Source organism: Ranitomeya variabilis, chromosome 2 (genome assembly GCF_051348905.1).
Source record: "Ranitomeya variabilis isolate aRanVar5 chromosome 2, aRanVar5.hap1, whole genome shotgun sequence".
NCBI lineage: Eukaryota > Metazoa > Chordata > Amphibia > Anura > Dendrobatidae > Ranitomeya > Ranitomeya variabilis.
Window position 1 is genome coordinate 163,423,692 of NC_135233.1, and position 27,927 is coordinate 163,451,618.

The 27,927-nt window shown below is 46.2% G+C and overlaps 1 protein-coding gene across 2 annotated transcripts in view; it reads left to right on the forward strand.

Annotated features, from left to right (window-relative positions):
• The window catches only part of ACOXL (acyl-CoA oxidase like), an 804,481-nt gene that overhangs the window by 553,698 nt on the left and 222,856 nt on the right, over positions 1 to 27,927 (forward strand). For both annotated transcript variants that reach the window (XM_077283134.1, XM_077283133.1), the window contains exon 13: positions 2,924 to 3,013. In XM_077283134.1, coding sequence (XP_077139249.1) covers positions 2,924 to 3,013 — 90 coding nt within the window. The remainder of the gene's footprint in view (positions 1 to 2,923; positions 3,014 to 27,927) is intronic.

Here is a 27,927-nt window from a genome sequence, read left to right on the forward strand (position 1 = left end):
GTACGGGGGTCTTCTGCAAACCCCTGACTGGCATGACAGCCCATCGGCACCCTGCAATCACTTGGAAGCGGTTGCGGTCTTGTTCATCGCTCGGTAGTCTACTGCGTAATTGTCATGATGATTGGAGGCAGTGGAGTTGCTTCCCCTGACAATTTTTAATTACATTTTTCCCACCTTGTAACAGTCAGTCAAATCACCAGTGCAATTTTTTTCAGGAAAATTAGACTCTTTTTCATTTTTACCAGTCTCACAGTTTTTTCCAATGATCTGTTAGAGACATAATTTTACAGCATTCCCGTCAATTTTGTGGACGAGGTTTTGCTGTCTGTCCGTATGCCACATGCACTTGGCCAAGATGCCGACCTGCCAGGCCCATGAATGAGCATATTCATCTGAAAATAGTCCTATGTAATGCTGGGTGCAGCTTAAGCACATCAGTACCAGATTTTTTTGTTTTATTGTTTTTAAATAGATGGGAAATGTTGGTTGCTATATGGTTTTCAATGGGTCAAATTCATAATTGACTGAAACTGATCTAGAGAATATCGCTGATTCAAAGCTATGGTCCTCTAAATATGATTTCTCCTGGAATTGACACAGTGCAAATTGCTTCACTTTATCCCGTCCCTTTCTGTTTACATATTGTATTTTATTGTGTGCTTGAAATGCCAAAATCTGCCACAGTCACGTGACCTCGCTGCTTATCCTCAGATTTTCCACTACACATCACCATGCACACAGCTGCTTACACCTCACCTCTTTCTGCACTTCGTGTTCATTTTCTGTTTTTGTGGTTTATTTTAACTAATAAAAAATTGTTTCAAAACATCTGTGCTGGGCTAAAGCTCTGAATTTATTCACTGCTATGTTTTTTATGATCTTTCAATAGAAGAAAACTGTGAGTTATGTCTGGAAAAGATCTTATTGGTGCATATTCTGAAATTGCCTGTTAATGTATGAAGTATATGCATTTCTTTTAGGTTTCTTGTTAATGGTAAATATCCTTCCTTGTCGACTCTGCACACATGAAAATCAGCTGATTATTTGATACTAGAAATAGACCTGATGCTATCGCATTGGGAGTGCAGTGAAATTAACATCTGTGTATGCTTAAAAATCGTAGTAAGTAAGCATGCGCAGTTATGGCTGTTACTGGGAATAGCCGTGACGTGTATGTCACTTGCACAGGCACAGTTCGTGGCCGTAAGGCTGTTACTGCGGCTGCACAAGTAAAACATAAACGTCACCGCTATTCCCCACGCAGACGCAGTAACAGCCGCATCATTACCGCGCATGCGCGGGTAGAGCGCACAGTTGTGGCTGTTACTTGGCATGCGCGGGAATAGAGGTGACGTGAATGTCACTTGCGCAGGCGCAGTTCATGGCCTTGCTGCCATAAACTTTGCCTGTGCAAGTGACATGTCACCGCTATTCCCACGCATGCGTAGTAACGACGCGGCTGTTACTGCGCCTGCGTGGGAATAGCGTAGACGTGTATGTCAACTGAATTGCGCCTTCGCAAGTGACACTGCCGCGGTGCCTTATAGGATTCGGGGGAAAGCGGCTGGAAGTCCCAACTGGCGATTTTATGTGTAGATTGTGTCTTGGATGAGTAGCCCAACAGGCTCGTTCCCAACAGCAGCTTCTCCCAACCCAGCTCCCATGGCTGACAGATGCCCCTTATGTGTGTGCAGGGAGTGGTCATCTGTCAGTCTGGTTGAGCAAGGTAGGGTAGAAGCCCTCCAGACTGGCCTATAGGAATAGTAACTTCAGATCCATGTACCAAGGCCAGCTCATCAAAGTATGTTCTCTCGAAAACACAGCGGCGTTTTAGAGTAAAATGTACATGGCTGTATGTAATGCAGACATTGTCTGATTATTGCTGCTCATGGTTCGGGTATCATGAATTTGGTGTCAGGTTAACTTTAAAATACTAATTTTGTTTAAAGGGAACCTGTCACCCCGTTTTTTCCGTATGAGATAAAAATACTGTTAAATAGGGCCTGAGCTGTGCATTACAATAGTGTATTTTGTGGACCCCGATTCCCCACCTATGCTGCCGAAATACGTTACCAAAGTAGCCGTTTTCGCCTGTCAATCAGGCTGGTCTGGTCAGATGGGCGTGGTGTCTTCCCCCAGATCTTGCTTATTTTTCCGTTGGTGGCGTAGTGGTTTGCGCATGCCCAAGTCCAGAATCCACTGCACAGGGGAGGGAAAAGAGCACGATCTGCGCTATTCCCCTGGCGATCGGTGGGGGCGGCCATCTTCCTGTGGCCGCGCGTGCGCAGATGGAGCGCTCTGCTGCCCGGGGCTTCAGGAAAATGGCCGCGGGATGCCGCGCGTGCGCAGATGGAGATCGCGGCGGCCATTTTCCTGAAGCAGAGATGCGAACTCTGCTTCAGGAAAATGGCCGCCGCGATCTCCATCTGCGCACGCGCGGTATCCCGCGGCCATTTTCCTGAAGCCCCGGGCAGCAGAGCGCTCCATCTGTGCACGCGCGGCCACAGGAAGATGGCCGCCCCCACCGATCATCAGGGGAATAGCGCAGATCGCGCTCTTTTCCCTCCCCTGTGCAGTGGATTCTGGACTTGGGCATGCGCAAACCACTACGCCACCAACGGAAAAATAAGCAAGATCTGGGGGAAGACACCACGCCCATCTGACCAGACCAGCCTGATTGACAGGCGAAAACGGCTACTTTGGTAATGTATTTTGGCAGCATAGGTGGGGAATCGGGGTCCACAAAATACACTATTGTAACGCACAGCTCAGGCCCTATTTAACAGTATTTTTATCTCATACAGAAAAAACAGGGTGACAGGTTCCCTTTAACACGGATTGTTCATTTATGAAACAATATTTTTTTAGATTGCTAATTTATGAAAAACAAAAATTAAACTAATGTTTTATCATGTTCTTGCAGGGTTATATGATGGAGAACCGAATTCCTGGCTTAAAATGTGACTCTGATGTATTTGTCACCTTTGAGGGTGACAACGTTGTTATTCTACAGGTATGTTTCTTCCTGTTTATTTCCATATATTGTGATGACTAATGGAACAATGCCTGGCAAAGCAGGAAGGAACGCTGTATCTAATTGCATACAGTATTTCCTTTTAGGACACAATTTTCACTGAGCTAATTTTCTGTAATTTGACAGAAATTGTATATTGATATAAATGCAAAAAATAAATAAATCTTAAATTAGCTGTAAATAGTAATTTATAAAATATACTTATGTTTCATGCCCCAGCAGCTAGGCTCCCAGTCTTCTGCTTGATATTGGAACGTTTCATATATTGGCACGTGACCCGAGTAGTGTGACATTCTGCCCTCTTGACACACTACTATGGTCACATGCCAAACAGGACAAAAGAAGCACTTAGTCTAGCACATAACTTACTATATTTATATTATGAATATTTTTTAACATGCTGCAATGTTTCCATTTTTTTCAGCCAATGCAAATGTGTGTCCAGTGTTCAGTCATCTCATCATGTGAAAGTAATAATGTGCAGCTAAGATGGCAATACATTATAGTTTTTTTGATGACTGAAAATGCTTATTTAGACCATTTTCTGCTGAGCATTGACCAATGGACTACTGTTAATTAATAGCTGCTATGGGGTCCCCTGATTTGGGGGGCATTGTGCCAATACCTTCACCGTGCCTCCACCTCACGCACAAACCTGGCATTTAATTATAAGGCTTCTTTCACACTAGTGTCGGGCTCGGTCCGTCGCAGTGCGTCGGGCCGAGGTCCCTGACGCTAGCGTTTTCTCCGCCGCACAACGGGGGCAGCGGATGCATTTTTCCAGCGCATCCGCTGCCCCATTGTGAGGTGCGGGGAAGTGCGTGGAGGTGAGGGCGGAGTTCCGGTCGCGCATGCGCAGTCGGAAAAAGCGGACCGTCGGGAGCAAAAAACGTTACATGTAACGTTTTTTGCTCCCGACGGTCCGCCACAAAACAGCGCAACCGTCGTACGACGGTTGCGATATGTGTCAATGCGTCGCAAATGCGTCGCTAATGTTAGTCAATGCATAAAAAAACGCATCCTGCAAGCACTTTTGCAGGATACGTTTTTTCGGCAAAACGACGCATTTGCGACGTATTGCAGTTAACGCTAGTGTGAAAGTAGCCTTAGAGGTATTTGCATCCTGTATCCAGGTACAGATGAAAGCAATGATGAAGCAGGGAAATGTTAGCTCATTGTTCCATCATTAACTCTTGGCGTATAAGCTCTGATATCTTAGTGTAACGGGCTTGATGATACCACTACCTTGTGCCCGCTGTGCCAAGCTTAAGAGCACACCTTGAGAGGTGAGGACTTTTTTTTTTTTATCAAGGACTACTTGTGTGGTGTTATGTGGGGGGGAAAAAAACTGGGTGTGGGACGGTGCTGTGTGGGGGCCATTATACTGTATACTGTGTGAGGAACTGTGTGGTAGCCATTATATTGTGTGGAGGACTTTGAAAAATCATTATACTCTGTGGAGGGCTATGGTGGACCATTATACTCTGTGGAGGGCTGTGTGGGGTCCTTTATACAGTGTGAATGGCTATGTGGTGGGCTATTATACTGTGTTTTGGGACTGTGGGGCCCATATTTCTGTATTGAGGTCACTGGAGGCCTCATGATTTGTGTGGGAGAAGTGTAGGGACATCACTGTGTTTGGGCACTATAGAGGCATCACACTGTGCCTGTGGAAGAATTCACTGTGGTGGTCATTTTTTTGTTGGCATCATACGTTATGGAGACCATAATGGGGTTTCTCAGTGGGTGAGAACTCTGAAAGGCTGAATAGGGCCAAATTATTTTGGAATTGCTGCAATACATGTCCTTCTCTCTGTCTTTAAAAGTTGGCTATGTGCCCCCATGACTTTGCCTGTGTGCCATGCCATGTGCTTAATCCTCCATTTTTTGTGAGAAGAGAAGGGTAAGAAATGACTTCTGTTATGAGACCTTATGATTTTTACTTGCACCTCTGCTGTTGGCACCATTTTGCGACACAAACTAATGTGATAAATACCAAGCAATTGCCAGTTTCTTGCCAAGGTCAATCAGCTGTGTTTAATTGTTACAATTATTGTCAGGTGCAGTTTTGAGCATAATTGGAAAGTCGTTCATGTCAAACAACACGTGCACATTGGGACAGGCTAAAATGAATTGTGTTATGATTTAATTCCTAGAAGCCACGCTCAGGTCACAGAACAACACACAGGCGTAGCTGCCAATTGTCAGAGAGTTATTCTTGAGCCCAGTACTTCTGACGTTGCCACCCACCCAGGTAGTAAGGTGCAGCTGGGGAAGCTGCTCTGATAGAAGTGCTTATACTGTATGTTGTAAAGGGTTCTCTGGGCTTTTGCCGATCTCTGATTAAGCATTATAACCAGCTCATTTGGGGCTAATATTAATGTTCCACTGGGTTCAGGAGACAAATTGTAAGATAGAGTGATGATATTTAAAAAAAAAAATGTTTTGATATATTTTGCCTCGCAAGGCACCAGAAAAGAGATTGAGCCGTCCTGCTTTACACAAATCAATAAGTAATTTGCAAAGCAGCCTGATAAAACATGTAATGTATGGCTAGCTTTATACTTCCAGAAGGATTTTCAGATATATAATAATTTTTGTTGCATGCTTTTTTGTGTAGAAGCTAAATGGGCAAGTAGAAACCTGGAGAGAATCATCTTGCCCTTTATTTTTTGTGAGATTTCATGTGATCTCTGATCTGCAGTTTGTTATAGAGGAGAACAATTACATTTGAAAAATATTTATGGGAAAATTGTATTTCATTAATTTAAATCCTCGCGTTTAGGAGACCAGTGGGGTGGTCCTGTTCAGCAATGGACTGTCTTTCTGTATGATTATGTATTCGGGGATATCTGACAGTCTCAAAGTAGTATTGCATTTGTATATCTAAGACCTGTCAGAAGAGTTTAGTGTTTATAAGATACTATATATAAATCACATAACCTATTGAAGGAGTGATACGTTTAATATTATTTTTATGAGTATATAAGAATATTATAGGGACATATAGGGATAGTTATCGTTGATCGATGGAGTCCTTGTGCACATTTTTTTGTGCTGAAAACGCCATTGTACATTGGACAATTAAGTCCATTGTCCAAAAAGCCGGCGGGAGAAGGGGAGCAGTGGCAGGAGCCGGCTAACAGAAGACATCATACCCTCCTGGGGCCGTTGCTGCATCTCAGTCCCGGCGCAGTCGGCTGTTTCTGTTCTGAGCGGTCACGTGGTTCCTCTCATTAAGGTAGTGATGCACGCTTCTCCACTCCCATATGTGTGGAGCGCATATTCATTACCTTATTGAGCGGTTCCACGTGACTGTTCAGCACAGGAGAGCTGCCAGGCTGGGTCAACGGTGATGCAGCGACGGCACAAGGCAGGGTGAGTAGGACGGGGGGTAGTGAGCCATGCATACAACGATGTGACGGAGGGTAAGCCATGCAGCACCGGGGGAGCCATGCATACAACAGGGGGAGCCACACATACCAGGACAGAATGGGCGGGAGCCACACATAGCAGGACAGGACGGTGAGCCACACATACCAGGACAGGGGAGCCACATACCAGCGACGGGGGGGAGCCACATATAGCAGGACAGGGATGAGGGGACAGTGCATACCTGGCTTATACTCGAGTCAATAAGCTTACCCAGTTTTCCGTGGCAGGTACCATGGCTTATACTCGGGTCGGCTTATACTCGAGTATATACGGTATCTCAAAATTACTGGGATTCGTTGAAGCGTTCTAGAGTTATTACCACATAAAGTGACACTGGTCAGATTTAAAAAATTTGGCCCAGTCACTAAGGGGTTAAGGACCACATTGCATTTGAAGTGACTTTGAGGGACGTGAAAATGACAAAAAATATTCAAAAGTGACACCATTCTAGAAAACTGCAACCCTCAATTTGTTCAAAACCACATCCAAGAAGTTTATTGACTCTTCAGGTGCTTCACAGGAATTAAAGGGAACCAGTCACCTCGTTTTGCCGCTATAAAATGTGGCCACTGCCTTTTGGGGCTTATCTGCAGTATTCTGTAATGCTGCAGATAAGCCCCTGGTCCGACCTGAGAGAAGAAAAACAAGTTTTATTATACTCACCCAGGGGTGGTACAGCATTATAGCTGTAGATGAGCCCCGAAAGGCAGTGGCCACATCGTATAGCGGCAAAACGAGGTGACAGGTTCCCTTTAATGCAATTAATATATTTAACTTTTTTTCTCAAAAATGTTACTTTATCCCCAATTTTTTATGTTTACATGTGTGGTCCATGTGCAAGGTCCTGGACGGTCGGTGTTGGAAGCTCCTGTTAGTGGAGTCTTCCTAGAAGCACCTGAGACCATGGACCTAGTGGACGGTCAGTGTTGGAGTCTCCTGGCAGTGGAGATGTCCTGGAAGCACTGAAGAGAGTGAGTCCTGTGTGTTGGATTGTCCTGGATTGGGCTGGAGTCCTGGAAGCACTGCTGAGGCTATGAACTGAATGCTCGAGGGTGTTGGATTGTCCTGGGATGGACTGGAGTCCTGCAAGCACCTGGAAAGATCATGGACTGATGGCCTGTGTGTTGGAGGTGCCTGTGATTGGACTTCCTGGAAGCGCATGGAAAGGCTGCATCTACAGAGCCTGAGACGGTTTATGTGTTGGGGAAGCTACAGTTCCTACTGTGGGTCTGAACTAATTGAGGTGCCCTGATCCCAAGGACGGTGATCCCAGTGAGGCAGTTTCCCTGTGAACCAGCACTGGCAGGAGTCAGTGTGTGGAGCCGTAGCTCCTGAGAGGTAACCCCTGGTATGGGAAAAAAACCTGTAATATACGGCAGAGATGTATCTGCCATTGGAACAGACTGTCGGTGGGTAATATGTTCCGTTGATGCAAACAATGAACTGTAAGGAACTGTGCGCTAACATATGACAGTTGCTGAACTGTGCAGTCACCTGGTGACTGAAGAGATAAGGCGTGACACACAACACACGTGTTAAAGTAACAGACTATGTGTAAGCTGGTGATGTGTAACCTAGCTTACGGTGCGGTTTATGACGCTTTAATAAACCGGAATGGACTTAATTTGTGTGAGATATCGTGCCTGTATGCGTTATTCCCGTGCAAAGCGAGTGTCCCCCAAGACCCGAAGTTAGGGAAACGCTACTATATATATATATATATATATATATATATATATAATTGTCTAAGGGTTTTTCCGTCTGTCTGTCTGTCTGTCCTGGAAATCCCGCGTCTCTGATTGGTCGAGGCCGCCAGGCCTCGACCAATCAGCGACGGGCACAGCATGGCGACGATGATGTCATAATGGAAATCCCGCGTCTCTGATTGGTCAAGGCCGCCAGGCCTCGACCAATCAGCGACGGGCACAGTATCGACGTAGATGTCATAATGGTTGCCATGGCGACGATGATGTCATAAAGGTTGCCTCGACCAATCAGCAACGGGCACAGTCTGCCGCGAATCACATACTACGGGGACATGCATATTCTAGAATACCCGATGCTTTAGAATCGGGCCACAATCTAGTATATATATACAGTGGGGCAAAAAAGTATTTAGTCAGTCAGCAATAGTGCAAGTTCCACCACTTAAAAAGATGAGAGGCGTCTGTAATTTACATCATAGGTAGACCTCAACTATGGGAGACAAACTGAGAAAAAAAAATCCAGAAAATCACATTGTCTGTTTTTTTATCATTTTATTTGCATATTATGGTGGAAAATAAGTATTTGGTCAGAAACAAAATTTCATCTCAATACTTTGTAATATATCCTTTGTTGGCAATGACAGAGGTCAAACGTTTCCTGTAAGTCTTCACAAGGTTGCCACACACTGTTGTTGGTATGTTGGCCCATTCCTTCATGCAGATCTCCTCTAGAGCAGTGATGTTTTTGGCTTTTCGCTTGGCAACACGGACTTTCAACTCCCTCCAAAGGTTTTCTATAGGGTTGAGATCTGGAGGCTGGCTAGGCCACTCCAGGACCTTGAAATGCTTCTTACGAAGCCACTCCTTCGTTGCCCTGGCGGTGTGCTTTGGATCATTGTCATGTTGAAAGACCCAGCCACGTTTCATCTTCAATGCCCTTGCTGATGGAAGGAGGTTTGCACTCAAAATCTCACGATACATGGCCCCATTCATTCTTTCATGTACCCGGATCAGTCGTCCTGGCCCCTTTGCAGAGAAACAGCCCCAAAGCATGATGTTTCCACCACCATGCTTTACAGCAGGTATGGTGTTGGATGGATGCAACTCAGTATTCTTTTTCCTCCAAACACGACAAGTTGTGTTTCTACCAAACAGTTCCAGTTTGGTTTCATCAGACCATAGGACATTCTCCTAAAACTCCTCTGGATCATCCAAATGCTCTCTAGCAAACTTCAGACGGGCCCGGACATGTACTGGCTTAAGCAGTGGGACACGTCTGGCACTGCAGGATCTGAGTCCATGGTGGCGTAGTGTGTTACTTATGGTAGGCCTTGTTACATTGGTCCCAGCTCTCTGCAGTTCATTCACTAGGTCCCCCCGCATGGTTCTGGGATTTTTGCTCACCGTTCTTGTGATCATTCTGACCCCACGGGGTGGGATTTTGCGTGGAGCCCCAGATCGAGGGAGATTATCAGTGGTCTTGTATGTCTTCCATTTTCTAATTATTGCTCCCACTGTTGATTTCTTCACTCCAAGCTGGTTGGCTATTGCAGATTCAGTCTTCCCAGCCTGGTGCAGGGCTACAATTTTGTTTCTGGTGTCCTTTGACAGCTCTTTGGTCTTCACCATAGCGGAGTTTGGAGTCAGACTGTTTGAGGGTGTGCACAGGTGTCTTTTTATACTGATAAAAAGTTTAAACAGGTGCCATTACTACAGGTAATGAGTGGAGGAAAGAGGAGACTCTTAAAGAAGAAGTTACAGGTCTGTGAGAGCCAGAAATCTTGATTGTTTGTTTCTGACCAAAAACTTATTTTCCACCATAATATGCAAATAAAATGATAAAAAAACAGACAATGTGATTTTCTGGATTTTTTTTCTCAGTTTGTCTCCCATAGTTGAGGTCTACCTATGATGTAAATTACAGACGCCTCTCATCTTTTTAAGTGGTGGAACTTGCACTATTGCTGACTGACTAAATACTTTTTTGCCCCACTGTATATATATATATATATATATATATATATATATATATATATATATATATATATATATATATATATATAATATTTTTATTTTTTACTTAGTCCCTCTATGGAACGTTCACCTTCATTTCTCTGATTGCTGTTATAAAGCATTACAATGCACCAGCATTGCAATGCTTTTTAACTGTCAGTACTGTTGTGAAATTGGATTTTGGGCTCCCCCGGTGGCCACTGGTGGAATTGAACTGGTGTGCATCATCCTCTCTGTTCACCTGTTTCCATCAGGATGTGGGAGTCGCTATTTAGCCTTGCTCCTCTGTCACTTCCATGCCGGTCAACATTGTAATCAGAAGCCTTTCTGTGCATGTTCCTGCTGCTAGACAACTCCCAGCTAAGTTGGACTTAGTCCTTGTTTGTTTTTGCATTTTGTTCCAGTTCACAGCTGTAGTTTCGTTTCTGTGTCTGGAAAGCTCTTGTGATCTGAAATTGCCACTCTGATGTTATGAGTTAATACTAGAGTCTTAAAGTAATTTCAGGATGGTATTTTGATAGGGTTTTCAGCTGACCATGAAAGTGCCCTTTCTGTCTTCCTGCTATCTAGTAAGCGGACCTCAATTTTGCTAAACCTATTTTCATACTACGTTTGTCATTTCATCTAAAATCACCGCCAATATTTGTGGGGGCCTCTGTCTGCCTTTCGGGGAAATTTCTCTAGAGGTGAGCCAGGACTATATTTTCCTCTGCCAGGATTAGTTAGTCCTCCGGCCGGCGCTGGGCGTCTAGGGATAAAACGCAGGCTACGCTACCCGGCTACTGTTAGTTGTGCGGCAGGTTTAGTTCATGGTCAGTTTAGTTTCCATCCTTCCAAGAGCTAGTTCGTATGTTTGCTGGGCTATGTTCTCTTGCCATTGAGAACCATAACAGTTTGACCGGCCTAAAAGGGTTAAATTAATTGACAGAGAAAGGAGAGAAAAGAGAAGTCTGCTGAAGATTTTTTTTTTTTTTTTTCTCAGTTCTGAGTGTGCTTGTAATTGAATCTCTTGCAAGTCTGCCTATATTGCAGCCTTTCTCTCTCTCTCTCCTTCTAATCCTGGAATGGCTCTGTGTTCACCTGTTTAAAATGGATATTCAGAGTTTAGCTGCAGGTTTGAATAATCTCACCACGAAAGTTCAAAACTTACAAGATTTTGTTGTTCATGTTCCTATATCTGAACCTAGAATTCCTTTGCCTGAATTTTTCTCGGGGAATAGATCTTGCTTTCAAAATTTCAAAAATAATTGCAAGTTGTTTTTGTCCCTGAAATCTCGCTCTGCTGGAGATCCTGCTCAGCAGGTCAGGATTGTGATTTCTTTGCTCCGGGGCGACCCTCAGGATTGGGCTTTTGCGTTGGCTCCAGGGGATCCTGCGTTGCTCAATGTGGATGCGTTTTTTCTGGCCTTGGGGTTGCTGTTATGATTTTCCCAATGGCAGGGAAATCAAAATAACAACGGACTAGCTCTCGGGTGATGGGAACTAAAGTGACCGTGACCTGAACCTGACACGACACTGGAAGTAGCCGGGGAGTGTTTCCTACGATGCCCTAGACACCACGCGCCAGCCGGAGATCTAACTACCCCTATCAGAGGAATATACAGGCCTGCCTTACCTCCAGAGATGAACCCCAAAAGGAGATAGCAGTCCCCCACAGATACTGACGGTGAGTCAAGAGGAAAAGACATACGTAGGATGAACAGCAGATTTAGCACAGTGAGGTCCGCTTACTAGATAGAAGAAGTACACGAAAGAGTTACTTCACGGTCAACTTCAAAACACTACTCAAAAACACCATCCTGAAATTACTTTAAAACTCCAGTGACAACTCATGCCACTGGAGTGGCAATTTCAGTCCACGAGAGCTTCCAGCTACAGAGAGTCACATTGCAGATAGCTGGACAAAAAATAGCATAAACTAGAAACAAAATTCAACTTAGCTGAACAGGATCTTGAGGCAGGAGAATGCAACAGAATGCTACTGATACATTGTTGGCCGGCATGGGACCAGCAGCCAAGCAGCCTTAAATAGGAAACTCCCCTAATGGGTGTCAACAGGTGATCAAGGATAGAAGAAGGCAAATAAGTGGCAATACCATAAAACACCACCGGGGGAGCCCACAAACAGAATTCACAACAGTACCCCCCCCTTAAGGAGGGGGCACCGAACCCTCACCAGAACCACCAGGGCGATCTGGATGAGCACTATGGAATGCACGAACCAAATCAGGAGCATGAACATCAGATGCTGTCACCCAAGAATTATCCTCCTGACCATAGCCTTTCCACTTAACAAGATACTGAAGTTTCCGTCTGGAAACACGGGAGTCCAAGATCTTTTCCACCACATACTCCAACTCACCCTCAACCAGCACAGGAGCAGGAGGATCAGCAGACGGAACAACCGGCACCTCATACCTCCGCAATAATGACCGATGAAAAACATTATGAATAGTAAAAGATGCTGGGAGGTCCAAACGAAAGGACACAGGATTGAGAACCTCCAGAATCCTATAAGGGCCGATAAACCGAGGCTTAAACTTAGGAGACGAGACCTTCATAGGAACAAATCGAGAAGACAACCAAACCAGGTCCCCAACACAAAGACGAGGACCGACACGCCGATGACGATTAGTGAACTGTTGAGTCTTCTCCTGGGACAACTTCAGATTGTCCACAACCTGTCCCCAAATCTGATGCATTCTATCAACCACAGCATCTACTCCAGGACAATCCGAAGACTCCAATTGACCGGACGAAAAGCGAGGGTGAAACCCTGAATTACAAAAAAATGGAGAAACCAAAGTGGCAGAACTGGCCCGATTGTTAAGGGCAAACTCTGCCAATGGCAAAAAATCAAGCCAATCGTCCTGATCAGCGGACACAAAACACCTCAAGTAAGTCTCCAAGGTCTGATTAGTACGCTCAGTCTGGCCATTAGTCTGAGGATGGAATGCAGACGAAAAAGACAAGTCGATGCCCATCCTGGCACAGAACGCCCGCCAAAATCTAGACACAAACTGAGTACCCCTGTCAGACACTATATTCTCAGGAATACCATGCAAACGCACAACATTCTGAAAAAATAGAGGGACCAGCTCAGAGGAGGAGGGCAATTTGGGCAACGGTACCAAGTGAACCATCTTGGAAAAACGGTCACACACCACCCAGATGACGGACATCCTACGAGAAACAGGAAGGTCAGAAATAAAGTCCATAGAGATGTGCGTCCAAGGCCTCTTAGGAATAGGCAAGGGCAACAACAACCCGCTGGCCCGGGAACAGCAGGGCTTAGCCCGAGCACAAACATCCCAAGACTGCACAAAAATACGTACATCTCGAGACAAGGAAGGCCACCAGAAGGACCTAGACACCAGATCCCTGGTGCCAAAAATTCCAGGATGACCTGCCAACGCGGAAGAGTGAACCTCCGAAATAACTCTACTGGTCCAGTCATCAGGGACAAACAGTCTACCAGGCGGACAGTGATCAGGCCTATCCACCTGAAACTCCTGCAAAGAGCGCCGCAGGTCTGGGGAGACAGCTGACAATATCACTCCATCCTTCAGGATGCCAGTAGGTTCGGAATCACCAGGCGAATCAGGCTCATCCGCCCTCACATTCTTAGACCCAGGCAGATATGAGACCACAAAGTTAAATCGAGAGAAAAACAACGACCAGCGCGCCTGTCTAGGATTCAGACGCCTGGCTGACTCAAGATAAATTAGATTTTTGTGGTCAGTCAAGACCACCACCTGGTGTCTAGCACCCTCAAGCCAATGACGCCACTCCTCAAATGCCCACTTCATGGCCAAGAGCTCCCGATTTCCAACATCATAATTCCGCTCAGCGGGCGAAAACTTTCGAGAGAAAAACGCATATGGTCTCATCACTGAGCAGTCAGGACCTTTCTGCGACAAAACTGCACCTGCTCCGATCTCGGAAGCATCTACTTCAACCTGGAACGGGAGCGAAACATCAGGCTGGCGCAACACAGGAGCGGAAGAAAAGCGGCGCTTAAGCTCCCGAAAGGCCTCCACAGCCGCAGAGGACCAATTAGCAACATCAGCACCCTTCTTGGTCAAATCAGTCAAAGGTTTAGCAATGGCAGAAAAACCCGCTATGAATCGGCGATAGAAATTAGCAAATCCCAAGAATTTCTGAAGACTCTTTAGAGAAGTAGGTTGTATCCAATCACAAATAGCCTGAACCTTAACAGGGTCCATCTCCATAGATGAAGGGGAAAAAATATATCCCAGAAAGGAAATTCTCTGAACCCCAAAAATACACTTTGAGCCCTTCACAAATAGAGAATTAGCTCGTAAAACCTGAAAAACTCTCCTGACCTGTAGAACATGAGATTCCCAGTCCTCCGAAAAAATCAAAATATCATCCAAATACACAATCATAAATTTATCCAGATATTCACGGAAAATATCGTGCATAAAAGACTGAAAAACGGAAGGGGCATTCGCGAGACCGAAAGGCATTACCAAATACTCAAAATGGCCTTCAGGCGTATTAAATGCGGTCTTCCACTCATCCCCCTGCTTAATCCGCACCAAATTATACGCACCACGTAGATCGATCTTAGTGAACCACTTTGCCCCCTTTATGCGAGCAAAAAGATCAGTCAGTAAAGGTAACGGGTACTGGTATTTAACTGTAATCTTATTCAGAAGTCGATAGTCGATACAAGGTCTCAATGAACCATCCTTTTTACCCACAAAGAAAAACCCTGCCCCCAATGGAGACAAAGAGGGGCGAATATGACCCTTTCCCAAAGATTCTCTGATATACTCCCGCATAGCAGTATGTTCAGGTACAGACAAATTAAACAAGCGACCCTTAGGAAATTTACTCCCGGGAATCAACTCAATAGCGCAGTCACACTCTCTGTGAGGGGGGAGAGAATCAGTTTTAGGCTCCTGAAAGACATCATAAAAATCTGACAGAAATGCTGGGATCTCAGAGGGAGTAGATGAAGAAATGGGAACCAAAGGTGCATCCCCATGAATCCCCCGACATCCCCAGCTCAGCACAGACATTGATCTCCAGTCCAAGACTGGATTATGAATCTGTAACCATGGTAATCCAAGTACTAATACGTCATGTAGATTATATAACACAAGGAAACGAATAATCTCCTGATGGTCTGGGGAAAGATGCATAGTCACTTGTGTCCAATATTGTGGTTTATTGCTAGCCAAAGGTGTAGAATCAATACCCTTTAAGGGAATAGAAACCTCCAGAGGCTCTAAATCAAACCCACAACGCTTGGCAAAGGACCAATCCATGAGACTCAGAGCGGCGCCAGAATCCACATAAGCATCCACAGTAACAGATGACAAAGTACAAATCAATGTCACGGACAAAAGAAATTTAGACTGCAAGGTACCCATAGAAAAAGATTTATCAACCTTTTTATCAACCTTCTTTATGCGTTTAGAGCATGCTGATATAACATGAGCTGGATCTCCACAATAGAAGCACAACCCATTTTTGCGCCTGTAATTCTGTCGTTCGCCTCTAGACAATACACTATCGCATTGCATATGCTCTGGTGCCTTTTCAGAGGTCACAGCCAAATGATGCACAGGTTTTTGCTCAGAAGATACCGCCATATGGTGCACAGATTTTTGCTCAGAAGATACCGCCATATGGTGCACAGGTTTTTGCTCAAAAGATACTGCCATATGGTGCACAGATTTTTGCTCAGAAGATACCGCCATATGGTGCACAGATTTGCGCTCCCGTAAACGCCGATCAATCTGGATAGCCAATTTCATGGCATCATTCAGACCTGTAGGCACAGGGAACCCCACCATGACATCCTTCACGGCATCAGAGAGACCTTCTCTGAAATTAGCTGCTAGAGCGCACTCATTCCATTTAGTAAGCACCGACCATTTACGAAATTTCTGGCAGTATATCTCAGCTTCATTTTGCCCCTGGGAAAGAGCCATCAAGGCTTTCTCAGCCAAAATCTCTAAATTAGGTTCTTCATAAAGCAACCCCAAAGCCAGAAAAAACGCATCTACATTTAATAACGCAGGATCCCCTGGCGACAATGCAAATGCCCAACTTTGTGGGTCACCCCGCAATAGAGAAATAACAATTTTAACCTGTTGCGCAGGATCACCAGCAGAGTGAGATTTCAGAGACAAAAACAATTTACAATTCTCTCTGAAATTCAAAAAACGGGATCTGTCTCCGGTAAAAAATTCAGGCATAGGGATCTTAGGTTCAGACATTGGAGCACGTATAACAAAATCTTGTAAGTTCTGGACCTTTGAAGCCAGGTTATTCAGACCTGCAACCAAACTCTGTGGATCCATGATTCAAACAGGTGTAACCAAAGCCATTCAGAGATTAAGAGGAGAGGAGAAAAAAAAAAAAAGGCTGAAGACTGCAGTTTAAGCAAGGAGTACAAATAAGCACTAAGGTGCACTTTTCAAACACAGAAGGAAAAAAAAAACCTTTTATATCCTTTCCTGCTTTAGTGCATAGTTTTAACACATGTGGGCCGGCCAAACTGTTATGATTTTCCCAATGGCAGGGAAATCAAAATAACAACGGACTAGCTCTCGGGTGATGGGAACTAAAGTGACCGTGACCTGAACCTGACACGACACTGGAAGTAGCCGGGGAGTGTTTCCTACGATGCCCTAGACACCACGCGCCAGCCGGAGATCTAACTACCCCTATCAGAGGAATATACAGGCCTGCCTTACCTCCAGAGATGAACCCCAAAAGGAGATAGCAGTCCCCCACAGATACTGACGGTGAGTCAAGAGGAAAAGACATACGTAGGATGAACAGCAGATTTAGCACAGTGAGGTCCGCTTACTAGATAGAAGAAGTACACGAAAGAGTTACTTCACGGTCAACTTCAAAACACTACTCAAAAACACCATCCTGAAATTACTTTAAAACTCCAGTGACAACTCATGCCACTGGAGTGGCAATTTCAGTCCACGAGAGCTTCCAGCTACAGAGAGTCACATTGCAGATAGCTGGACAAAAAATAGCATAAACTAGAAACAAAATTCAACTTAGCTGAACAGGATCTTGAGGCAGGAGAATGCAACAGAATGCTACTGATACATTGTTGGCCGGCATGGGACCAGCAGCCAAGCAGCCTTAAATAGGAAACTCCCCTAATGGGTGTCAACAGGTGATCAAGGATAGAAGAAGGCAAATAAGTGGCAATACCATAAAACACCATCGGGGGAGCCCACAAACAGAATTCACAACAGGTTGCTTTATGAGGAACCTCAGTTAGAACTTCAGGCGGAAAAGGCCTTGATGTCCCTATCTCAGGGGCAAGACTAAGCTGAAATATACTGCCAGAAATTCCGTAAATGGGCTGTGCTTACTCAGTGGAATGAGTGCGCCCTGGCGGCGAATTTCAGAGAGGGTCTCTCTGATGCCATTAAGGATGTTATGGTGGGGTTCCCTGTGCCTGCGGGTCTGAATGAGTCCATGACAATGGCTATCCAGATCGATAGGCGTCTGCGGGAGCGCAAACCTGTGCACCATTTGGCGGTGTCTACTGAGAAGACGCCAGAGAATATGCAATGTGATAGAGTTCTGTCCAGAAGTGAACGGCAGAATTTTAGACGAAAAAATGGGTTGTGCTTCTATTGCGGTGATTCAACTCATGTTATATCAGCATGCTCTAAGCGTACTAAGAAGCTTGATAAGTCTGTTTCAATTGGCACTTTACAGTCTAAGTTTATTCTATCTGTGACCCTGATTTGTTCTTTATCATCTATTACCGCGGATGCCTATGTCGACTCTGGTGCCGCTTTGAGTCTTATGGATTGGTCCTTTGCCAAACGCTGTGGGTATGATTTGGAGCCTCTTGAAACTCCTATACCCCTGAAGGGGATTGACTCCACCCTATTGGCTAGCAATAAACCACAATACTGGACACAAGTAACTATGCGGATTAACCCGGATCACCAGGAGATTATTCGCTTTCTTGTGCTGTATAACCTACATGATGTGTTGGTGCTTGGATTGCCATGGCTGCAATCTCATAACCCAGTCCTTGACTGGAAAGCTATGTCTGTGTTAAGCTGGGGATGTAAGGGGACGCATGGGGACGTACCTGTGGTTTCCATTTTATCATCTATTCCCTCTGAGATTCCTGAATTCTTGACTGAATATCGTGACGTTTTTGAAGAACCTAAGCTTGGTTCATTACCTCCGCATCGGGAGTGCGATTGTGCCATAGATTTGATTCCGGGTAGTAAATACCCTAAGGGTCGTTTATTTAATCTGTCTGTGCCTGAACATGCTGCTATGCGAGAATATATAAAGGAGTCCTTGGAAAAGGGACATATTCGTCCTTCGTCATCTCCCTTAGGAGCCGTTTTTTTCTTTGTGGCTAAGAAAGATGGCTCTTTGAGGCCGTGCATTGATTATCGGCTTTTGAATAAAATCACGGTTAAATATCAGTATCCGTTGCCACTGCTGACTGATTTGTTTGCTCGCATAAAGGGGGCCATGTGGTTCTCTAAGATAGATCTTCGTGGGGCGTATAATTTGGTGCGAATTAAGCAGGGGGATGAGTGGAAAACCGCATTTAATACGCCCGAGGGCCACTTTGAGTATTTGGTGATGCCTTTTGGTCTTTCAAATGCCCCTTCAGTCTTTCAGTCCTTTATGCATGACATTTTCCGTGATTATTTGGATAAATTTATGATTGTGTATCTGGATGATATTTTGATTTTTTCGGATGACTGGGACTCTCATGTCCAGCAGGTCAGGAGGGTTTTTCAGGTTTTGCGGTCTAATTCCTTGTGTGTGAAGGGTTCTAAGTGCGTTTTTGGGGTTCAAAAGATTTCCTTTTTGGGATATATTTTTTCCCCCTCTTCCATCGAGATGGATCCTGTCAAGGTTCAGGCTATTTGTGATTGGACGCAACCCTCTTCTCTTAAGAGTCTTCAGAAATTTTTGGGCTTTGCTAACTTTTATCGTCGATTTATTGCTGGTTTTTCTGATGTTGTTAAACCATTGACTGATTTGACTAAGAAGGGTGCTGATGTTGCTGATTGGTCCCCTGCTGCTGTGGAGGCCTTTCGGGAGCTTAAGCGCCGCTTTTCTTCCGCCCCTGTGTTGCGTCAGCCTGATGTTGCTCTTCCTTTTCAGGTTGAGGTCGACGCTTCTGAAATCGGAGCTGGGGCGGTTTTGTCGCAGAGAAGTTCCGATTGCTCCGTGATGAGACCTTGTGCTTTTTTCTCGCGTAAATTTTCGCCCGCCGAGCGGAATTATGATGTTGGGAATCGGGAGCTTTTGGCCATGAAGTGGGCTTTTGAGGAGTGGCGTCATTGGCTTGAGGGGGCTAGACATCAGGTGGTGGTATTGACTGACCACAAAAATCTAATTTATCTTGAGTCCGCCAGACGCCTGAATCCTAGACAGGCGCGCTGGTCGTTGTTTTTCTCTCGGTTTAATTTTGTGGTGTCCTACCTGCCGGGTTCTAAGAATGTTAAGGCGGATGCCCTTTCTAGGAGTTTTGAGCCTGACTCCCCTGGTAATTCTGAACCTACAGGTATCCTTAAGGATGGAGTGATATTGTCTGCCGTTTCTCCAGACCTGCGGCGGGCCTTGCAGGAGTTTCAGGCGGATAGACCTGATCGTTGCCCACCTGGTAGACTGTTTGTTCCTGATGATTGGACCAGTAAAGTCATTTCTGAGGTTCATTCTTCTGCGTTGGCAGGTCATCCTGGAATCTTTGGTACCAGGGATTTGGTGGCAAGGTCCTTCTGGTGGCCTTCCCTGTCTCGAGATGTGCGAGGCTTCGTGCAGTCTTGTGACGTTTGTGCTCGGGCCAAGCCTTGTTGTTCTCGGGCTAGTGGATTGTTGTTGCCCTTGCCTATCCCGAAGAGGCCCTGGACGCACATCTCGATGGATTTTATTTCGGATCTTCCTGTTTCTCAGAAGATGTCTGTCATCTGGGTGGTGTGTGATCGTTTCTCTAAGATGGTCCATTTGGTTCCCCTGCCTAAGTTGCCTTCTTCTTCCGAGTTGGTTCCTCTGTTTTTTCAAAATGTGGTCCGTTTGCATGGTATTCCGGAGAATATCGTTTCTGACAGAGGTACCCAATTCGTGTCTAGATTTTGGCGAGCATTCTGTGCTAGGATGGGCATAGATTTGTCTTTTTCGTCTGCTTTCCATCCTCAGACTAATGGCCAGACCGAGCGGACGAATCAGACCTTGGAGACATATTTGAGGTGTTTTGTGTCTGCAGATCAGGATGATTGGGTTGCTTTTTTGCCTTTAGCGGAGTTTGCCCTCAATAATCGGGCCAGTTCTGCCACCTTGGTGTCTCCCTTTTTCTGTAATTCGGGGTTTCATCCTCGATTTTCTTCTGGTCAGGTGGAATCTTCGGATTGTCCTGGAGTGGATGCTGTGGTGGAGAGGTTGCATCAGATTTGGGGGCAGGTAGTGGACAATTTGAAGTTGTCCCAGGAGAAGACTCAGCTTTTTGCCAACCGCCGGCGTCGGGTTGGTCCTCGGCTTTGTGTTGGGGACTTGGTGTGGTTGTCTTCTCGTTTTGTCCCTATGAGGGTTTCTTCTCCCAAGTTTAAGCCTCGGTTCATCGGCCCGTACAAGATATTGGAGATTCTTAACCCTGTGTCCTTCCGTTTGGACCTCCCTGCATCTTTTTCTATTCATAATGTTTTTCATCGGTCATTATTGCGCAGGTATGAGGTACCGGTTGTGCCTTCCGTTGAGCCTCCTGCTCCGGTGTTGGTTGAGGGCGAGTTGGAGTACGTTGTGGAAAAAATCTTGGACTCCCGTGTTTCCAGACGGAAACTCCAGTATCTGGTCAAATGGAAGGGATACGGTCAGGAGGATAATTCTTGGGTGACTGCCTCTGATGTTCATGCCTCCGATTTGGTCCGTGCCTTTCATAGGGCTCATCCTGATCGCCCTGGTGGTTCTGGTGAGGGTTCGGTGCCCCCTCCTTGAGGGGGGGGTACTGTTGTGAAATTGGATTTTGGGCTCCCCCGGTGGCCACTGGTGGAATTGAACTGGTGTGCATCATCCTCTCTGTTCACCTGTTTCCATCAGGATGTGGGAGTCGCTATTTAGCCTTGCTCCTCTGTCACTTCCATGCCGGTCAACATTGTAATCAGAAGCCTTTCTGTGCATGTTCCTGCTGCTAGACAACTCCCAGCTAAGTTGGACTTAGTCCTTGTTTGTTTTTGCATTTTGTTCCAGTTCACAGCTGTAGTTTCGTTTCTGTGTCTGGAAAGCTCTTGTGATCTGAAATTGCCACTCTGATGTTATGAGTTAATACTAGAGTCTTAAAGTAATTTCAGGATGGTATTTTGATAGGGTTTTCAGCTGACCATGAAAGTGCCCTTTCTGTCTTCCTGCTATCTAGTAAGCGGACCTCAATTTTGCTAAACCTATTTTCATACTACGTTTGTCATTTCATCTAAAATCACCGCCAATATTTGTGGGGGCCTCTGTCTGCCTTTCGGGGAAATTTCTCTAGAGGTGAGCCAGGACTATATTTTCCTCTGCCAGGATTAGTTAGTCCTCCGGCCGGCGCTGGGCGTCTAGGGATAAAACGCAGGCTACGCTACCCGGCTACTGTTAGTTGTGCGGCAGGTTTAGTTCATGGTCAGTTTAGTTTCCATCCTTCCAAGAGCTAGTTCGTATGTTTGCTGGGCTATGTTCTCTTGCCATTGAGAACCATAACACAGTACTGCACTGACACAGACCCCTTAGTCCATGCTCTACGCATGGTCTAAGGGGCTTGCCGTAGCCTAGTGACCTGGATGTCGTCATGACGACCTCAGATCACCATGGCAACGATTTGGCCTTTATCATGGCAAGGGACATAGCCGAGGAGAGAGGGAGCTCCCTCTCTCTGCTTTCTAAATGCTGCAATCGATGTTTACTGGGTGTCGGCTGTGAACTTCACTTAACATTTGCCGGCGATCACCCGCTCACGGCTCCCATGCGTGGGCTATCGCCATGACGTACATATACTTAATTGGTCGGGAAGTCCTTCCCCTCCATGACGTATATACAGGTGCTTCTCACAAAATTAGAATATCATCAAAAAGTTAATTTATTTCAGTTCTTCAATACAGAAAGTGAAACTCATATATTATATAGTCATTTTAAATAGTGATCTATTTTAAGTGTTTATTTCTGTTAATGTTGATGGTTATAGCTTACAACCAATAAAAAGCCAACAGTCATTATCTCAGTAAATTAGAATACTTTATAACACCAGCTTGAAAAATTGTTTTAAAATCCAAAATGTTGGCCTACTGAAATGTATGTTCAGTAAATGCACTCAATACTTGGTTGAGACTCCTTTTGCATCAATTACTGCATCAATGCGGAGTAGCATAGAGGCGATCAGCCTTTGGCACTGCTGAGGTGTTATGGAATCCCAGGTTGCTTTGATAGCAGCCCTCAGCTCGTCTGCATTGTTGGGTCTGGTGGCTCTCACCTTCCTTTTGACAATACCCCATAGATTCTCTATGGGGTTAAGGTCAGGCAAGTTTGCTGGCTAATCAAGCACAGTGATACTGTTGTTTTTAAACCAGGTATTGGTACTTTTGGCAGTGTGGACAGGTGCCAACTCCTGCTGGAGAATGAAATATCCATTTCCAAAAAGCTTGCCAGCAGAGAGAAGCATGAAGTGCTCTAAAATTTCCTGGTAGACGGCTGCGCTTACTTTGGTATTGATAAATCACAGTGGACCTACACCAGCAAATGACATGGCTCCCCAAACCATACTGATTGTGGAAACTTCACACTAGTCCTCAATCAGCTTAGATTGTGTGCTTCTCCACTCTTTATCCAGACTGTGGGACCTTGATTTCCAAATGAAATGCAAAATTTACTTTCATCTGAAAACAACACCTTGGACCACTGAGTAACAGTCAACTTCTTTTTCTTTTTGTCACTGGTAAGACGCTTCTGCCTTTGTCTATTGATCATGAGTGGCTTGACACAAGGAACGCGACACTTGTAGCCCATGTCCCGGATATGTCTGTGTGTGGTGGCTCGTGAAGCAATGACTCCAGCAGCAGTCCACTCCTTGTGAATCTCCCCCAAATTTTTGAATGGTTCTTTCTTAACAATCCTTTCAAGGTTGTGGTTATCCCGGTTGCTTGTGCACCTTTTTCTACCACGCTTTTCCTTCCACTCAACTTTCCATTAATATGCTTGGAAAAAGACTGTGAACAGCCAGCTTCTTTAGCAATGACCTTTGTGGAGCCTATCGAAAAAGACTAAGGGACCTTTGTAAACGTTTAGGAAACCTTTGCAGGTGTTTTTTTGTTAAAGGGAACCTGTTACCCCCCTCAGGCGTTTGTAACTAAAAGAGCCACCTTGTGCAGCACAAAAGCTGCATTCTGTCAAGGTGGCTCTTTTAGTTATGATGCCTGCACACGCTGAAATAAATGTTTATAAAATGTGCCCCTCATACCCTGAAATCGTCCCGGGGCGGGACGTTCTCCTTCGCCTCATTGGGGGACACAGGACAGTGGGTGTATGCTTCTTCCGCCATGAGGCTGACACTAAGTAGACATAAAAAAAAAGTTTAGCTCCTCCGTCGTATACACCCCGACACTGGCTACCAAAGAACCCAGTTTTTGCTTAGTGTCTGAAGGAGGCACATCTCTGGGTCTCGGATCCTTCGGACCCTTATTTCACTTCATGAGGATTGAGAGGTGGTGACGGACCCTTTTGAGGGTCCGATCTCCCCAAACCAGCAACGGGCAGGCACGTGCGAGTTTCCTCCACGTATCCTTTCCCGCAACGTGGGATTGCGCCGGATTTGGCCCTGACCACCCTAAGGTATTTTAGACCATAGGCTGTACAGGTGCCCTCAGATGTCCGTGTGACCCCCCTGTTTTTTTCTACACCTATTTTTTGGCTGTGGTGATAAAGGGGTGGTGGATGGTCCCTCTCCTTATCCCAGAGCGGAAAATGGAGTTTGAGTTCCTGCACAGTCATGGTTTTTCCTCTCCCCATGCTAGATAAAAAAAAAACATCCACACTGATCCTCTTCTCCCAGTTTGTAAGAGGGGGGAAAGCTAAAAAGGGGGGCTCCTGATGCAGCAAAGACCCTTAGCCGATTACCTGTTAGGCCTGTGCTGGTCAGCGCTGCAGAGAGGTTTGAGTGTTCTTGTGCCGGTCTGGCGCCGGGTTAGTAGCGGCTCCGCAGTCCCCCAGAGCTCCGGTCGGCACTTCTGTTCGCCGGCGCTTCCCTTCGCCGGTGCTGGTCAGCGCTGCAGGGTCCGGTACGGCCGGCGCCGCGACCTCTCCAGAGGCACCAGGCTCCAGCCTAGCTCTCCGGGTGCACTTCCGGGTCAAGCAGGTTCGACTTCCATCCTGGGCAGACCGTGCTGTTAGGCCCCGCCCCCTCCGACGCGTCTTCCTCCGGCCACCACCTCCTCTCCTCGCTGGAGGAAAAATCGAGGTCCCGGCTTCGCCCTGGTCCAGGCCGCATCAACACTGCAATCCAGGCGGTTCCGCCCCCCTGAGGGCAGTTAAGGATAAAGGTGGCGCATTTACTCATCTTTGAGCACTGTATGCGGGGGACACAGGACTGGGGTAAGTGCATCTCCCTCCAGCCTGACAGCAGAAGCATTACTTTTTTCCCAGTCTAAGGCCCTGGGTAGAGCATTTATGGAATGCTATGTCTAGAAGGATCAAACCTCACACGGTCCTATATACCGTCTGTGCAGCCTGTCGTTCTGCCTTCCCGCATGCCCAGAGCAATCATCTCTGTGAGGCCTGTGACTCCGAACGCACTCAGGAGCCCCCCCTGCTAGTTCCCTGCCAATCTCCCCAGCAGTTAATCCTGCCCCTCCGGCAGATACTGGGGTGGTTCCACCGGAATGGGTCATGTCACTATCACAGTCCATGGCATCCCTAACCAAAGCAATCGAGTCCATTCAGACTCCGGCTGGGGTCAGAGACAGTAGTTCCTCTATCTTAGAGAGAGCTTCGGATTCTCAGGGGCCTCCGGCCTGCTGGGGCCACGCTCACACAAGGCAGACGCGGGGGAAGCGAAATCTCACAGCGTCTCCCGGGCCATCAGGTGCATCAGCATCCTGGAGTTCCGTTTCTCACTGTCCTTCCCCAGCGGAAAGCGGGGAACTCGGGTCAGACTATGATTCGGAGGGGTCCCTCAATTTAGAGACTCCTAGATTTCAGGAGTCATTAGATTGACAGCCTCAATCAGGCTATCAGACCCTGGGAATAGAAGACGAACCCATTTTACCCTCGGATCACAAGGTTTCTTTTAAGTGGGCCAGACTATCTCATAGGGTGTTTTCCTCACACCCCGAGTTTGAGGACCTGGTTCAGCGAAACCGGGAACACCCAGATAAACGCTTTTCAGGGCAAAAAGCCTTGAAAGCAAGATACCCTTTTTCTCCTGAGTTACGTAGTAAATGGGCGGAATCTCCTTCGGTAGATCCGCCGGTGTCCCGCTTAGCCTCTAATACTCTATTATCCCTCCCCAACGGCTCTTCTATTAAGGATCCCACGGATCGTCTTATAGAAAGTTTGGCTCGTTCCGTTTTTGAGTCTTCAGGTTCAGCCCTTTTTCCCTCTTTTGCGGCAAGTTGGGTTGCTAAAGACATGATGTCTTGGTCAGAATCTCTGACAAAGGCTATTCAAGAGAGAGACTTGCCAGCGGAGTTGACAGAAATGTCAAGTCAGATAACCCTTGCTGGAAGCTATCTGATTAATGCATCCTTAGATGCAGCAGACTGTTGCACTTCTGCAACGGCAAATGCAATTGCCATTAGAAGGGCTCTCTGGTTAAGAACTTGGCGTGCAGACTCAACCTCTAAGAAATCTCTCACAACCCTCCCGTATCAGGGGGGTCGCTTAATCGGAGAGAAGCTGGATCAGCTTATTTCTGATACCACAGGGGGAAAAGCAATTTTCTCCCACAGCAGAGGGTTAGACAGCCGTTTTGGCGTCAATTTCAGGCCCGTTTCAAGCACTTTCGCAATACCAGATGGACTCCAGCGTCAGGTTCCGCTGCGCAGGTTCAACCCAATCTGGACAGGGACAATCGGATCTCCTATAGAGCAAACCCGGGGGGAAGAATTAGTTCCCAGCCGCCTAGACCCAGGGGGTCCAAGGCTCAAAGGTTTTCAGCCAAGTGACTGGAGGCATCCTCGGATTGCCGCCGACAGAGTTGGCGGGCGCCTACTTTTGTTTCACCAGGTCTGGCTCCAGTCAATTCACAACAAATGGGTGGGAGAGCTCGTGTCCTCGGGGTACAAAATAGAGCTGGTTTGCCAACCCCCACTAAGGTTCCTCCCATCCCGTCTTCCCGGGTCCGAGTCCCGGCGCCAAGCCCTGTTCAAATCTATAGATTCCCTTCGTCTCTGCTGGGTCATCACTGTTGTGAATTCTGCTTTTGGGTTCCCTCCGGTGGTGGTAGGTGGTAATGCAGTTGTCCCTGAGTTGCAGTCCTGGTCAGGTGTTTCTGCTGATTGCAGTTCTGACTGGGGTATTTAGGTGTGCAGGATTCATTAGTCCTTGCCAGTTGTCAATTGTTGTTGGGAGGTGTTTGTCCTCTGCCTGGTTCCTCCTGCCTTTCTGCCAAATCAGCAAAGATAAGTGTCTGTTTTTTTTTCTGTTGCACACATGCTGTGTGCTTCATGATTCAGTGCTATTCTTTTGTGTTTTCTTGTCCAGCTTAGATTTTGTCAGTATTTTCTCAGTCTTGTTGGATTCTCTGGAGTGACAGATATATATTCCATGTCTTTAATTAGATTGTGGAACTTTTTGTATTATCTGCTGTGGATATTTTTGGAAGGGTTTTAATACTGACCACTTAGTATTCTGTCCTGTCCTTTCCTATTTAGCTAGAGTGGCCTCTTTTGCTAAATCTTGTTTTCTGCCTGCGTGTGTCTTTTCTTCTCCTACTCACAGTCAATATTCGTGGGGGCTGCCTATCCTTTGGGGTTCTGCTCTGAGGCAAGGTAGTATTCCTATTTCCATCTATAGGGGTATTTAGTCCTCCGGCTGTGTCGAGGTGTCTAGGGTTTGTTAGGCACACCCCACGGCTACTTCTAGTTGCGGTGTTAGTTCAGGATCTGCAGTCAGTATAGTTTCCACCTACTCCAGAGAAAGTTTCATGCGGCTCCAAGGTCACCGGATCATAACACATCACTCCTGTCCCAAGGGAAGAGAGATTTCAGGGGTTCTATTCCAACCTATTTATAGTACCCAAAAAGGATGGATCAGTGAGGCCCATTCTAGATCTCAAACGCTTAAACAGGTTTGTCAAAATTCGTCACTTTCGAATGAAATCTCTCCGGTCAGTTATTGCGTCAATGGAAAAGGGGGAGTTCTTGGCCTCGGTAGACATTCAGGATGCCTATCTGCATATTCCCATTTTTCCTGCCCATCAAAGGTTTCTCCGGTTTGCCATAAACAACTTACACTTCCAGTTCACAACTTTACCCTTCGGGCTGGCCTGCGCCCCCAGGGTGTTCACAAAGGTCATGTCTACTGTGGTGTCCATTCTGCACTCCCGTGGCATAGTAGTGTTGCCATATTTAGATGACCTTCTCATCAAAGGGCCGACCTTTCGGGCCTGCGATGAGAATGTCAGCATTTCTCTAGACACACTCTCGTCTAGGTTGGCTAGTGAATTTAAAAAAGTCATCCCTGTTACCATCCCGGAAAATTTCATTTCTGGGGATAATTTTCGACATG